We start from the raw sequence: 16,332 nt of genomic DNA, 5'->3' as shown, positions 1-16,332 counted from the left end.
AGACACGTATACAATGTTTCGACCTATCATGTCGACACATCTATATATATTTCGGAACAACCATAGACACTCTATATGTGAATGTTGGAGTTAGCTATACAGGGTTGAGGTTGATTCCAAAATATATATAGTTTAAGTTGTGATCAATACTGAGATACGTATACACTGGGTCGTGGATTGATTCAAGATAATATTTATCGTTTATTTCTGTACATCAAACTGAGGACAGCTAGTTGTAGGTTACTAACGAGGACAGCTGACTTAATAAACTTAAAATATCAAAATATATTAAAAGTATTGTAAATATATTTTGAACATACTTTGATATATATGTATATATTGTTATAGGTTCGTGAATCAACCAGTGGCCAAGTCTTACTTCCCGACGAAGTAAAAATCTGTGAAAGTGAGTTATAGTCCCACTTTTAAAATCTAATATTTTTGGGATGAGAATACATGCTGGTTTTATAAATGATTTACAAAATAGACACAAGTACGTGAAACTACATTCTATGGTTGAATTATTGAAATCGAATATGCCCCTTTTTATTAAGTCTGGTAATCTAAGAATTAGGGAACAGACACCCTAATTGACGCGAATCCTAAAGATAGATCTATTGGGCCTAACAAACCCCATCCAAAGTACCGGATGCTTTAGTACTTCGAAATTTATATCATATCCGAAGGGTGTCCCGGAATGATGGGGATATTCTTATATATGCATCTTGTTAATGTCGGTTACCAGGTGTTCACCATATGAATGATTTTTATCTCTATGTATGGGATGTGTATTGAAATATGAAATCTTGTGGTCTATTGTTACGATTTGATATATATATAGGTTAAACCTATAACTCACCAACATTTTTGTTGACGTTTAAAGCATGTTTATTCTCAGGTGAATACTAAGAGCTTCCGTTGTTGCATACTAAAATAAGGACAAGATTTGGAGTCCATGTTTGTATAATATTGTGTAAAAACTGCATTCAAGAAACTGATTTCGATGTAACATATTTGTATTGTAAACCATTATGTAATGGTCGTGTGTAAACAGGATATTTTAGATTATCATTATTTGATAATCTACGTAAAGCTTTTTAAACCTTTATTTATGAAATAAAGGTTATGGTTTGTTTTAAAAATGAATGTAGTCTTTGAAAAACGTCTCATATAGAGGTCAAAACCTCGCAACGAAATCAATTAATATGGAACGTTTTTAATCAATAAGAACGGGACATTTCACCAAACCCCTTGCTAAACGGCTTGCCTTGATTGCAAACGGCTTGCCAAACCCCCTGCCAAACGGCTTGCCAAACGGCCTGCCAGTCGTTTGCCAGAAAAAACCCCTTACCAAACGGCTTGCCAAACGGCCTGCCAAGCGGCAAGCCATTTTTCAGCCAAAAAAATTACATTTTTGCCATCGAGCATTACCTATAAATGGGGGCTTCATTTCTCATTTCAACACACACTAATTCTTCACTTCTCTCTCAAATATCTCTCTATAGTCGCTCTCTAGTGATCTATAGGAGATTAGTTCTCTCTCTACTTTCTCTCTCTAGATTCTAGAGAGATAAAAGAACAGAGATTAGGAAATGTAATTATCTCTCTATTGTCGCTCTCTAGTGATCAATAGGAGATTAGTATGTAGTTAGTAGTAGAAGCTATCGAGCATTGTAACGCTGTGGATATTATGAAGAAATACAAGTGTTATTCTGCCGACATTATTCGGTAATATCTATCCTTTCTTTTATTAATTTAGTATAATATTCTTGTTGGATGTTTGTGATTTATTAATATTAGAAATGCTTGTTGCCATGATGTGTGAGTAATTGCTTGATTGTTTGCCATGATTTAATAATGTTAGTTAGGGATGATTATCGTTTCGTACTCGCTTTCTGTCTATGATATTAAACCTCTTTATTATCGTCCTTCCACCAATAGACGTGATTAAAACCTTTTATAAAGTCGACATTATAAAGGTAATTAGTTATCTGTGTTTATACATTGGTCAAGGTATGAACCCATCGGAAATACTATAAAGTACATGGGGAATTACTGTAGGACCAGATCAAGACATTGGTCAAGAGTATAAGACTCGACGAAATACTGTTGCAACAGTAGAGTACAGTGTTGATGTACTATATGACCACTTGGGCATGGTCAAGGTTAGAAGCTATGGAACCACTATAAGTCTAGTACATGGTGGATAACTAAGGGATTTATTGGGTAGATTTAAGTAAGAGCTGGTTTAAATCATAAATGAGAATTTAACGCACTACAATACAAACTAAGCTTATGAATCTTCAAGGATGACTGAGAATTATCAGATGTTCTAATTTGTCTACAAACCCTTAGATTTTACCAAACCATTGACATAAAGGGATTCGAAACACAATCATAACCACTCACTTGGGTGATACATTAAGGTGTTAAGAAAGGTTGGATATTCTATATATATGGTTATGCTACTTTATTTGTGCGCTCAAGGTATGCACTCCATCCAAGATGGGCCGCTTATATCCTTAAATCGGATAAAGCGTCGGGAGTTGAGCATAGTCATCCGATCAGAATCTTCAAAGCCTAGTTCCTCGTGACATGCTAACCGGGATGTGACGACCCGGAAATTTTCGACCAAATTTAAACTTAATCTTTATATGGTTTTGACACGATAAGCAAAGTCTGTAAGGTTGAGTCTCAAAAAGTTTAAACTGTTTCATATATTCAATTGACCTTCGACTGCTCTCGACGATTCACAAACATTTAATTGTAAATAGATATGTGCGTATGTATATATAAATAATAATTCGAAATATAATTTGAAGCATTATATGTTGTTGTTATTAAAAATTTATAAAATAAAAAATAGGATATCTATAGTTAATATTAAAATACTATAATGATGATGTCATTATTAGGTTAATTCCTTTGTTAAGAAAAAATCAAAAAGAAAAAGAAAAAAATCTAAGCATGGTGGGTGATGTCATTAATCTAAATAATATTAAATTAAAATTAAATCTTATTAATTAATTATTATTAATAATAATTATTAATAATTATTTTAATTATTAAATTAAATAATTTTGAATTATTTTAAATTGAATACCAGAAGGTATAAAAGTTACGCAGAAGGAAACCAATTCTAAAGTTATGTTTTAATTTTTTAAAATAAAATGACAACCAATATTATCTCTTATGATTGGATGTTGATTATTTAATATGCATTTTAGGTGTTTGATGAAATGTTCAGCTAACGAGTTTCTTAGTCGGACTCTGTGCTTCCACGGGTCATTAAACTAAATAACTTTACTATTTACGTTCACTTAATACCTAAAACATATTATTAAACTATTTCGTGTAAACAAACCCGTGGTTCCACGGGTTATTTCACTAGTTATAATAATTATTATTTAAAACATATCTACATATAAATAAAGTATATTAAAAATAAATATTAAATGATTGTAATACCCGTCTGATGTTTCGATTGATATTAAGCAAGTTAAATTCAAACTTATATGATTTTAAAATATACGGTGATCCGAAAATGAGTTCTATAAATTTTAGGCTTATTATAGATATATTTAGGAACCATTTGTTGAATTTCAAAACTTTTTATATTTTACTTGGGATTGGGAGTGAATAATTAATGTAATTTTTATTTAATATTTAATGATCGAATTTTATACCATAATGACCAAAAATAAATAAATATAGTTAATTTAAAATTTTGGAATTTTTTTCAAAGACTTTTATCTGCCACTAATTAACAACGGAGAACGAAATTCAGCCCGTAAAAGGCGACGGCTAATAATTCACACATTTTAATTTCATTAGATTATTATAATTAATAATTTATATCGGTTACTGTTTCTGATTGATTAAATATCAGTCTATAATAGGAATATAGAGTTATATACACTGAATATATGGTGAGATTAGAAAATATGTCCACTAATGAGACAAGTGATCTTTATTCATTGGGGTCACCTATTTCTCTTTCTCTGCTTATCCTCTTCCCTTAATTATACAAACAAAGTGATTTACCTCAAAAGATGGTCACGAGAATCAAATTCAGTTTGCATTAGAACGTTGAATCGGTGTCATGATATCCGCTTTAACTACAAAGCATCTACCATATTTGCCGCCCTTACCACCGTCGCCTACCACCACCTTGAAACCGAATCACCACCTGCAACCCTGTTCCTACTACCTGTTGCTACTATGGTGTCGTGTACCACTGCTGTTATACGGTAGTGTTACCTGCTGCTGCTGTCCACCGTGAAAACTACCATCAAACCGTCACCCCAAACAACCACATAACATCATCATTGCTCGATATTCTGTTCCTGGGTTCTGTATGAGCAAGAACAAGTAAACCCACTTCAACTTTTCCTGTTATGCTGTTTGCAGCCTGGTAAATCGCCAAGAACTCACACAAACACAAAACAAACTGCTACATACTACCATAACTTGTTTCTATTTTTCGTTAGAACCATAAAGAAAAACCATACCTGCAACACCCTGATCGACTCAATTCAAAACACCACCATCACTGTAAGCTGCTATACTTGTTCATCCTGTTCTCCTATCAAAAATAACCCAAATTCACTTTCGATTTACAATCACACCACCACAACCAGGTAACTTATTAATAAGCACAACTAAGTTCATTAATTCCTAATTTATTCAATCAAACAAAAACCATCTAACCTTTGTAAACTGCTGCTGCGTTGTGTTAACTTTACAATCGAGCTTTTCCATTGATAAACCTGCAACACTTTACAATCGATCATCAAAACCTGCTATTTATTCTCTGTTTTGAACGAACACCCCAAATCTGGAAACTAGAAACCCTCAATATTGCCATTCAAGAACCTGCAACTAATCTGTAATTGTGTGACGACGATGATGAAGAATTTATGATGAATTGATGATTATGATGACACGAAAATGATGATGATGATGATGATGATGATGTTGATCGATTGAACGATGATGATGAATTGATGACTGGTTATATCTCAAGTTGTTGTGTGTGATCGATTGACCAATTAAAGAATCGAAGGTCCTGCTCATCGTGAGTATTTTTTTCCTGCGTTCGTGCTTCTGCCTTCTCGATCTGTTGTAGCCGCCAACAAACCCCCACATATCCCTTTTATTAGGTATTATAACAATTATTATTATTATTATTATTATTATTATTATTATTATTATTATTATTATTATTATTATTATTATTATGTTATTATGATTATTCCTAGGATTATTGTATCACAAATTATTATTATTAATATAGTTAATATTATTATCATTATTAATATTATTAGTATTAACATTATTATTATTATTAGTATTATTATTGTACTATTATTGTTATTATCAATTGTTATGATTACGAACATGTTAATAACAACTATATTATGAAATTAGTAATAAAAGTTATTATGATAAAATTTAGAAACTGATTATAAATTATATGATTACTTGTACAGTTATGAATATAATTATGAAATTAAGTTATAGAAACTGTGGTTAAAAGTCTAGAAATTTAACACGAAGTTTATGATAAAACTTATTATTAACAATACTAGTATTATCATTTTATTATTAAAATGAAGTATTATTATAATTAAAAAACTTCAAAGTTATTATTATTATTTTATTAAAACTATCATTTTATCAAAATTAGTAAAGTTATAATCCTTATTAAAAATTAACACTATTATCGTCATTATTATTACTATCATTAGTATGATCATTGTTATCATTTTGGTATTATCACAAATAAATATTGTCGTATAAAAATACATTACAATAATATTAAAATTACATATCACTATATTTTTGTTATTAAAATGATATTAACTAAACTATATATAAATATATCAATTAATATATAAATATATACCTTTACTATATATAAACCTTAATATAAATTAGCATTATTAATATGTTATAACGGATACTAATTATATGAAATATATAAATTAAATATATTAAATCTATTTATAAAACACATAATATAAAAAGTATAATTATTAATAATAATATAAATAAACTTATTCAAATACCATTATATGTTTTAATATATATACGAATGATATAGGTTCGTGAATCCGAGGCCAACCCTGCATTGTTCAATTGTTAAATATTGTCATATGTATTTTTACTACAAAATACAGTATGGTGAGTTCATTTGATTCCCTTTTACTCTTTTACAATATATTTTTGGGACTGAGAATACATGCGCAACTTTTATAAATGTTTGACGAAATAGACACAAGTACTTAAAAATATTCTACGAATGAGTTATTATGAGTACACCGGATATCACCCCTTTATAGTCTGGTAATCTAAGAATTAGGAAACTGAGCTCCTAATTGACGCGAATCCTAAAGATAGATCTATGGGCACTAACGAGCCCCAGTCAGAGAATTTGAACTCCTTTAGTACTTCAAAATAGGTATACAACCGCCAGCTTTAAAAGATATGATCTGTTTGTGAGGTGTACACAACCATCATATTTAAAAGAGTGGCCTGATTGTATGTCTTTGCATGACCGTGCGAAATGCCGGTATGCGGGGGATATTCTATATGCATCTTGTTAAGGTCGATTACCAGGTGTTTGTAGTTCGTATGAATGACTTTTATCTCTATGCTGTGCGAAATGCCTGATATGAGATTATGTTTATGAAAGATATTAAAAATCGAGAGGCAACCTACGGGGGAGAAAATGATACGAACCTACTCTGCTAAGCATTATGAAATATGGTTTCGTACATGAGATAGGTGTACTGTATTTAAATCTTGTGGTCTATTAAAATGATGAATTTTATTGTTTACGATAAACCTATGAACTCACCAACCTTTTGGTTGACACTTTAAAGCATGTTTATTCTCGGGTATGAAAGAAATCTTCCGCTGTGCATTTGCTCATATTAGAGATATTACTTGGAGTCATTCATGACATATTTCAAAAGACGTTGCATTCGAGTTATTGAGTTCATCAAGATTATTATTAAGTCAATTATAGTTGGATATATTATGAAATGGTATGCATGCCGTCAACTTTCGATGTAATGAAAGATTGTCTTTTCAAAAACGAATGCAACGTTTGTAAAATGTATCATATAGAGGTCAAGTACCTCGCAATGTAACCAAATGTAATGTATTCGTCTAGATGGATTAGGACGGGTCATTAGACAGGAAACCACTTAGTAGGGAATCTAGTGTTCACACCAAGGTATATCTATCCAAGGAGTGTCTCATAATCATCCCAACACTATGTTATCTTAAATCATGGTGAACCACGTCTTCTCTGTCCTTAGCTGTTGCATGCTAGCTAGCTTATTTTAATTATATTGCTTTAATATCTTAATTATAATTATATAAACTATTCAACCTAACTATTACCTTTACACAATTTGATATTCCGAATAAAAGTGGTGTCTACCGGTTGGACTTGGTTGTTGGATTTTTCGAACAGTCGCCAATTTATTGGGACCAAAAGGATCCTGCCTCTCCACACAAGGTGTACCTGGCCACTAGTCTTGGATACTAAATTGTGTATAAACCCAATCTTAATTACTAAATTATCTAGATAAGCTCCGTTTCAAATTCGACTCCTCAAGGAACGACCCTAGGTCATATTTGCCCTTGCTAACCCATAGGAAGGAATAATAGATTTAGGCCCAGCATATATAAATTAAACAATCAACTTCTTCTGTTGATATCCTGAATTGACGTTTTGCGACCTAACGACACCGCATAAATAAACCGTTCGATTTGGGCATATCGGTTACATAGAACCTCATTATCCACCCCAATCCCGAAAAGACTACTCTTTTGGAGATTAACTTTGAGTCTCGAAAGTTTCTCGAAGCATTTTAAGAGTTTCATGATGTTTATTAAGTTGTTTTTACTCCAATCCCCAAAGAAAATCATGTCGTCAGCATATTGCAAGTGTGACATGACCACGTTATTCCGGCCCACTGTTACACCTTTGATTTCTCCACAATCAATAGCCTTTTGGGCTAGAATATTCTACCCCTCAGCTGCAATGATAAAAAAGAAATGGAGAAAGCGGATCTCCCTTCTAACTCCCTTTTCCGGTTTGAATTCTCCTGTTGGTGAACCATTTACAAGTACCGAAATAGTGGTGGAGGATAAGCAAGCATAAATTTTTTTAATCCATTATTTCCCGAAACCTAGGTTTCTCATTGTGTCAATGATGTAGTCCCATTTAAGTCGATCAAAGGCCTTTTCAAAATCAACCTTAAAGATTAGTCCTCTTTTTCTTTCTCGTTTCAATTCATCGATGACTTCGTTTGCAATAAGGACACCATCAAGGATATATCTACCACCGATAAAGGCACTCTGTTCAACCCCGATTACTTTGTGTATGACATTTGCAAGGCGTCTGGATAACACTTTTGAGATGATTTTATATATACTGCCAATAAGACTTTCTGGTCAAAAGTCACCAAGACCAAATGGGTTATCGTTTTTTGGAATTAATGTGATGAATGAAGCATTGCATCCCTTCGATATCTCCATGTAGTTCCAAAATTAATCGAAAACTTTCATGAAGTCATCTTTTATAAGCCACCAAAACTTTTTAAAAAATTTCATAGTAAATCTGTCGGGTCCCGGCTCCTTTGAACTTCCACACTTTTGAATTGCGTCCCATACTTCCTTGTCATAAAAAACAGTCTCAAGTGAGCTGTTGTCACTCACTGATATGCGGATACCCTGGAAATCAAAGATGCCATGATCATCACCATTTGCCTTGAAAATATTTGAGTAATACCTAAAAACCTATCTTTGATCCTGTGGTTTGTCAGACCACACACCGTCTATTTGCAATCCCCGAATCGAGTTCTTATTTGCTCTCCTTTTTACGAAATTGTGGAAGTATTTCGAATTTTTGTCACCTCCTAAAGTCCACTTTACTTTAGACTTTTGTTTCATCATATTTGCATGAACTTTTTCTTTTGACAACCATAGTTTATTTTCTTTCAGCCAGATTTCCCTTTTAGTTTCAGTTAGAATTCGAGTTTCAGCGAGTGATTCCCAAGCATTTACGGCCTTGGAATGGTTTAAGATTTCTTCCTCAAGGTTTTCGAAAATGGAGCTGCATTTTTTAAGTTCGGCCTTGACATTTTTAAGATTGTTTCTTATGATACAATCAGGTCTCGATCCTGATACATTTATGTTCCAAGCTTTTTCAACAATCTCATCAACACCATCGATATTTAACCATTCGTTATGCAGATGATTGTATGATCTTTTGTAATTTATTTTAATTTAATATAGATTAAGGGCGGCAAAGATACCGGTGAGACAGTGAGGTATCGGAGACGCTAAAACACAACCTGCTATGCACTCATAAGGTAATTGGCTTAATTAATAAAGGGTTTGGTGGGGAAATTAACTAAACTATAATGCTGACGGTGACTTGAATTGTGGAGACATTTTGAGAGTTTTAAGACCATATATATATACAATGGTGCGTTTGTCGTCCTCTCCTTATCAGTGTTTTAAATCTCCTTATTTCTCTTCGAGATTTTCCCGATATCTCATCTTTAGAAGGCAGCCGAGACGAGATGTATATTTCTAAAGATTTCTCGGTCAACGGGGTCAAATTTAGTCAAAGCCACAATTTCTCGAATTTTCTTGCTAATTTGTCAGATTTTCTTGTAAAATTTCCTAATTTCTAGGATTTTCTCGCTCATTTCTCGAATATTTTTGTAAAATCTCGTAAGAACGTATATAATATACATATATTTAAGTTTTTATGTATATTAATATTAAAAAAAACTATAAAGTCAACGTAAGTCAACGTCCGAGATCTCCCTAAAAAAAGTCGAAGCGAGATCTCCCCGAGATCCGAATTCTCAAACCTTGCCCTTGTAATGTGTCATCATAAACGCCCCACAAAAGTTTTAGTGAGGCATTTGTGGATTAAACTACGTTGGGCGTTGGTGTTTCACAAAAGGTGAAAGTGTTGTGCATTTTAGGTATTTTTATTATCACTTTAACTCTTTTCTTACCTTTTACACCACGTTTTAACCTAATCTCCAATTATATTTTGTCACATCACCAACAACCTTTCAGGTTAAAAATTTGGAACATTTGCGGATTAATGTCAGCGACATAGTATTGGCCATAAGTTCTATTGTCCGTAAAGATGTAGTGTATAAAGGGCATAGTAAAATTCTTACAAAAGTAATACTCGAATGTTTTAGTAGGGAATATCTTCATTCCGTAAAAAGCTTAAATCAAGATCACGAACTGCCCAAAAAAGTCTACACCGTAATGGTAAAAGTCATCGATCATGATATGTATCATCAAATGTATGGAGATGAATATCCGTGCACAGAAATTGAAATTCTTAGCAGTTGTGATCATGAAAACATAGAATGTTTTCTTGGATATTATGAATCAAGTGCTAGTACGTTTCTGGTCTCCGAGTTTGTTCATGGTGATTATCTTTCGACTTATTTGAATGATCCTGTTCTTACATGGGATGCACGTTTGAAAATTTGCATTGATGTAGCATGCAGGTTGAATTACCTACATAACGAGATGGAGGACCAAAAGATGATTACACACAAGCATATAACAAGTAAAAACATTATGTTTGACAATAACTGACGTATTGCAATGATTGTTGAATTTGGGCGGTCTGTATTATTGTCTGCGAATGATCAAGGGTGACCTCAATGTGATTAATAATGGTGACAAAAATCTGTACATGGATCCAGAATACGTTGAAACTGGTAAACTGAAAAGAGAATGGGTTGTATTCGGTTTCAGAGCAGTTATGCTCAAAATTATGTGTGGGATGTCTGTTGACAGTGGCGGAGGGACATACAAGGTTGTGTGGTCAAATGACACCATCAAAAAAAAATATTAAGCTAGTATTATATATAATTTATATGTATAATTTGTAGTTTCTTATGAAATGACCCCAACCCCACATTCCCATCCATCCCAGTTTTAATTAAAACCTCACTCAAGGAGTCAAGGCCCACTCAACAAAATTTTATGTATTTAATAAACTACTTTTCATTTGATAATTGGATTGAAAAACACAGCCCAATTGATTATTAGTCTATGTAGCCCAATCATTATTTTAATACGGAGTAATACAAATCGTTGGTTTTTTAGCTTTACGGAAGTTTGCAAAACAAAGTAACAAATTGCCTGCACTTTTATACTGTTATTCATAATATTATTATTATATTCATATTCATTAAATTAATTCATATTCATATTCATATAGTAATACATTAATACTATACTTTTCTCAAGTTCGATTGTCGTCTGCGAAGGAACCGTCAATTTTCAATCAAGTTTTTAATTTCAATTCAGGTAATAATATATCTGTTACTTATTTTATTTTTTGCTATTTAAAATTTTAAGGTTTATTACATTTTAGGTTTTATGCTTAATTTACTTTTTAGAGCTCCGGGTGTCATGCCATTTTTCCACCGTAAACATTGGGGACATCAAGTTACTCGACACCCTTCCAGTGTCCTTGCTCGGTGTCCCTGCCCAGTGTTAATTTTCCAATGGCGAGAAGCTTGTGTCTTTTTTTTATTCAGTCCATTTTCTTATTGGTCCACATCATATTTTTCTCAATAAGACATTACAACGAACCAGATGCTGTGGTGTAGGACTGCAAAGCCGTAGCCTAGCGATGAAGACTCGATGCTTGAGTCTGTCATGAGTGAAGATGCCACTAGGGAAGCACTGGGAGCGGCACACCGAACGACACCCTGTGCTCTTAGGGTTGATTGTAGTTTGTCAAATAATTTTGCAACTTAATATATTTAGTTATTATTTTATGACACCATCCACTTATAATCCCGGCTCCGCCACTTTCTGTTGATAAACTTATCGAGTATGAGGGTGTTAATAATGAGGTCACAAGTTTGGGAAATTTGGCAAGAAGGTGGTTGGACGAAGGAACAATAAAGAGAATGGTCAATTCTATAATTAAAGGTGAAATACATTCCTTTTAAATAAAAGGCCTAATGAAGACTCTTTGGAAATATTTATAACAATTATGGATCAGTGTCTACAACTAAAGCAGAATCAACGTCCAACCATGCAGGTGGTGATCAAGGAACTTAAAAAAGCCTTATCTTTTCAAGTAAGTCAATAATAATATATCAAAACTATACTTTGATGTTGAAAACGTTCTTATTTTAAAGTTTGGTGAAAACACATCTTAACCACATATTTAATTTTATTTTGTAGACCCATCTTCATCTAGACCTTATCGTGTACTACAAAGGCATACGATAAACTCAAAAAAAAAATTCCATTTTATTTTATACAGGAAAATTTTAAAGATACCATCAGAATGTCATTTAAAGACGTGAAATCAACCACACAAGATTTTAGTAATCGTATTGGAGGAGGAGGTTTTGGAGGTGTTTTCAAAGGTGAAGTTGTACATGGAGATGGTGCTCAAAATTCTATCATTGCCGCAAAGTTAGATAAAAGTCAACGTCAAGGGGAAAAGCAATTTTATAATGAGCTGCAAATTCTTTACGAGTATAAGCATGAAATTTTCATCGGCCTTGTAGGCTATATCGACGAAACAGATGATAAGATAATCATTTATGAGCATGCGCCCCATGGAAGTCTTAATAAACATTCGAATAATGTTAGACTTACATGGAAGAATCGACTTAAGATTTGCATTGACGTTGCTAACGCACTTGATTTTCTTCATGGAGGTGTTGAAGGAAAAGATGTAGTGATACACAGGGACATCAAAACTGCCAACATTCTATTGTTTGATGATTGGAAGGCAAAACTCGGTGATTTTGGTCTTTCTTTGGTAAGTACAACTAGGAAGAATTCAAACTATACCATCGATAGTGCTTGCGGTATAGAGGGATATGTTGATGAATCATACTTGAAATCGAGCACAGTAACCACAGAATCTGATATATATTCGTTTGGAGTGGTTTTGTTTGAGATCTTGTGTGGGAGAGAAGTATAAAGGATTCTAAATAACACGAGTCTATCTCTACCTGGTTTCGTTAAACTGAAGATTGAAGAAGGAAAACAAGGTGACATGATTTTTAGAAGGCTAAAGGATGAAATCGTGTCAAAGTCATTTAATGCATTTGTTAACATTGTCTGCAAGTGCTTAGATGATGATAGAGAAAAACGATCTACATCAAAAGAAGTTTTAGCACTACTCAAGAATGCTTTGAAGTTGCAAGTAAATTATGTATTTTCTTCTATTAAAGTGTGCTTTCACTAATTACCTATTTCATACTTCACTATTTAATGAATAAACTGTTTTCATGAAAACTATATTAGAATAAATTTATATATATATATATATATATATATATATATATATATATATATATATATATATATATATATATAAATTTAATAGGGGTTTCTTCATAAAAACAAGATATACTTTCATCTATGTTTCTATTCGATGTAAAAATAAGGTTTCTAAACTTTTTATTGGTGTTATTGATGTATGTGACGAGTAACCTCCTTTGTTATTGTACATATTATATATAAACTGGTATGTCACATTACCAATATATATACAAAGCCATATTCATATGCTATAATAATTTGTATTCTAAGGTGGAATACTTATAGTAATAAACTTTCATTTTCAATGTGCTCACTCTTTTTTAATACTACCATCCAATGTGTAGGACGATCACAGCGAGACCTTTCAATTGTAATTGTTTGTGTACTCTACCGGATCTTTACGATCTTTATATATATATATATATATATATATATATATATATATATATATATATATATATATATATATATATATATATTTTCGCCGAAAAAAAATGTAAGGGAGGAAACTATTCAGGGGTTAATTTGGGCTGCATAGTTGAATCACGTGACACTATAATTTGTGATTTGCTTGATCTGTTATATCGATGCATACATGTATGATATATGGTGATTACATACCGTTCTCGTGCATGATTAGTGTTTTATTGAATTGTAAGATCGTATACTGTAAATTGAGTTATGAATGAATCACTTGTTTTTCAAACATAAAAAGAGATCCTACTTAACAGAAAATCACTAGTTTTTGTAGGCAACCAAATTACACCAGATTCTGTATTACAATTGTTCATATATAATTGTTCATCCCTGCTAACTTGCCATTTATGAGTAAAAAATCAGTGGTACAACATACAAGAATAGGAAAATAAAATAGTAAAAGATTATCAAACTAAACTACTTGGTACTAATAACAAATATCTTCTACATTACAACAAACTGACAATCTTCTAAGATTCTAACTGGTAAACATATACTCCTTTTCCCAATTAAGGTACGTAGTTACCGGCCAATGAACTTGACGGTCCATGCACCACCAATATAAAGACCCATGAGCGGGCCCGCTAGAAGCAGCTGAGTCAGCGGATCAGTCGAAGGAGTAACAATAGCAGCTGCAATGACCGCACCAACAACCACGTATCTCCATATCGACAACATTTGATCCCCTGAAACCAAACCAACTTGCCCTAACAACAGTTGTATAACCGGAACCTGCATTAATCAATTTTGAAATTCAACAACAGTCCGTTTGACTTCTCAAAGTCAAACCTCCAAGTAACAATTAATAACTCGGAACTATTTTAAATACCTGGAAAGACAGTCCGGTACTGAACATAAGCACGAGCACAAACTCAAAGTATTGATCAATTGACCATAAAGATTCTACAACGCCTTCTGCATATGTTACAAAGAAGTTTAACGCAGCTGGAGTAAGAACCGAGTACGAAAACGCAATCCCGGCGTAAAAAAGTATTGACGATCCGAGAACGATCGGTGCGAGAAATTTTCGTTCTGATTTTGTTAGTCCGGGTAGAATGAATGCTATAAGCTCATAGAGAATAACAGGGCTTCCTAAAAGGATACCACAATAACCAGATACCTGCATACACGATTAACATTATTGATGTTCAAAAGGTGAAGGGTATTAGTGTAATTTTGTTTAATGATGATGCCAACCTTAATGGTTGTGAAGAAAAACTCTCCAGGAGCTAATTGCAAGAATCTAACACCTTGAGAGCTAACAGGAGCTTCTAGAAGCATTATGAGTTCCTTTGAGTATACAAAGCATCCCCCAATGGCAACTGTTAGTGCCAAAACTGATATAAAAAGTCGTTCACGTAGCTCTTCTAAATGATCAAAAAGACTCATTTCTTTGTCTTCAGGTAAAAGCTCTTTATCGGGATAAAAAAAGTTATATATTGCACCTTTACTTTGTGAGGCGATCGGTACTTGTATATCTTCTTTTATCTCATCAACAACCTCTATAAGATTAATCATAGGTATTAGCAATGATGAAAAGTTGAAAACATATACTAATTGAATCATAGAAGATTTTAATGAACTATCAAATTCACATGATACATTTTCATAAGCTCATCCAACAATTTATACAACTTTTAACAATTTACAAGAACAATCAATTAGTCTACTTGAAGTACTTCAACTATGTAAAAGCTAAACCAAAAGAAATTAGGGCTTCAACTCACTACAATTTAAGGTTCTAACCAACAAAGTGTGTAACTTATCTAAGCTAAAAGGGATTATCAAATCAGTAACAAATTAGCTACTAGAACCCTAATAACTCAAACCCATTAACATCCTTGAAGTATCTACAAACTAAATCAAAATAGAATTAATAATAAATTAGGCTTAACAGATTAAACAACAAAAAATGAAGCTTTAGTTTGTACTTACTAGTAATATCTTTAGCAATTGGTGGTCCACCTCCGATACCTAGCTTTTTTTGCATATCCATCACATCATCAAGATGATACCGAGCAAAACAAGCAAATTTCCTAACTTGATTTTGCTTTTTATTTGAAAATCTCAGGTTGGTCTTTTTCTTATTGATCTGCAAATAATTTGTATAATCTGATCTTGAATCAACACATTCGATGCAGTTTTTTGTGTTGAGATGATGATTTACAAGATTCGCCATTTATCTTGACTCCTGGTGAAATTTAAGGTTTAATTTTGTGGGGTTTTACTAAAACTCGATTATGAGTTTCAAGATTGGTACTTTTTTATACAATTATATGTTTAGAAGATGTGGTGCATGTTAGCAAACGACACCAACATTGATCTAATCCTGCGCTTAGTTGAAAAATGATGCACCTAACCACCTTCTCTTGGTTATAGTTTTGGTTAGAAGATGATATTGGTTAGAAGATGGATATGGTTGCTAGCTATATTGGTAAAATGCATGTTATCCCACGTAGGTCGGAGGAAGAACTTGAAAGGGGATGACTT

At 32.7% G+C, this 16,332-nt stretch overlaps 1 protein-coding gene across 1 annotated transcript; it reads right to left on the bottom strand.

Annotated features, from left to right (window-relative positions):
- Positions 1–14,341: 14,341 nt before the first annotated feature.
- On the bottom strand, positions 14,342–16,064 carry LOC139896892 (sec-independent protein translocase protein TATC, chloroplastic-like). The gene is made up of 4 exons (XM_071879534.1): positions 15,778–16,064; positions 15,040–15,344; positions 14,672–14,962; positions 14,342–14,574 (listed from the first exon to the last, which is right to left on the bottom strand). The coding sequence occupies exons 1-4, from the start codon at positions 16,019–16,021 to the stop codon at positions 14,365–14,367; spliced, it is 1,050 nt and encodes a 349-aa protein (XP_071735635.1). The 5' UTR covers positions 16,022–16,064; the 3' UTR covers positions 14,342–14,364.
- Positions 16,065–16,332: the final 268 nt, after the last annotated feature.

The sequence above is a fragment of the Rutidosis leptorrhynchoides genome, chromosome 3 (assembly GCF_046630445.1).
Source record: "Rutidosis leptorrhynchoides isolate AG116_Rl617_1_P2 chromosome 3, CSIRO_AGI_Rlap_v1, whole genome shotgun sequence".
Taxonomy (NCBI): Eukaryota; Viridiplantae; Streptophyta; class Magnoliopsida; order Asterales; family Asteraceae; genus Rutidosis; species Rutidosis leptorrhynchoides.
This window is presented reverse-complemented; position numbering and strand designations above follow the sequence as displayed.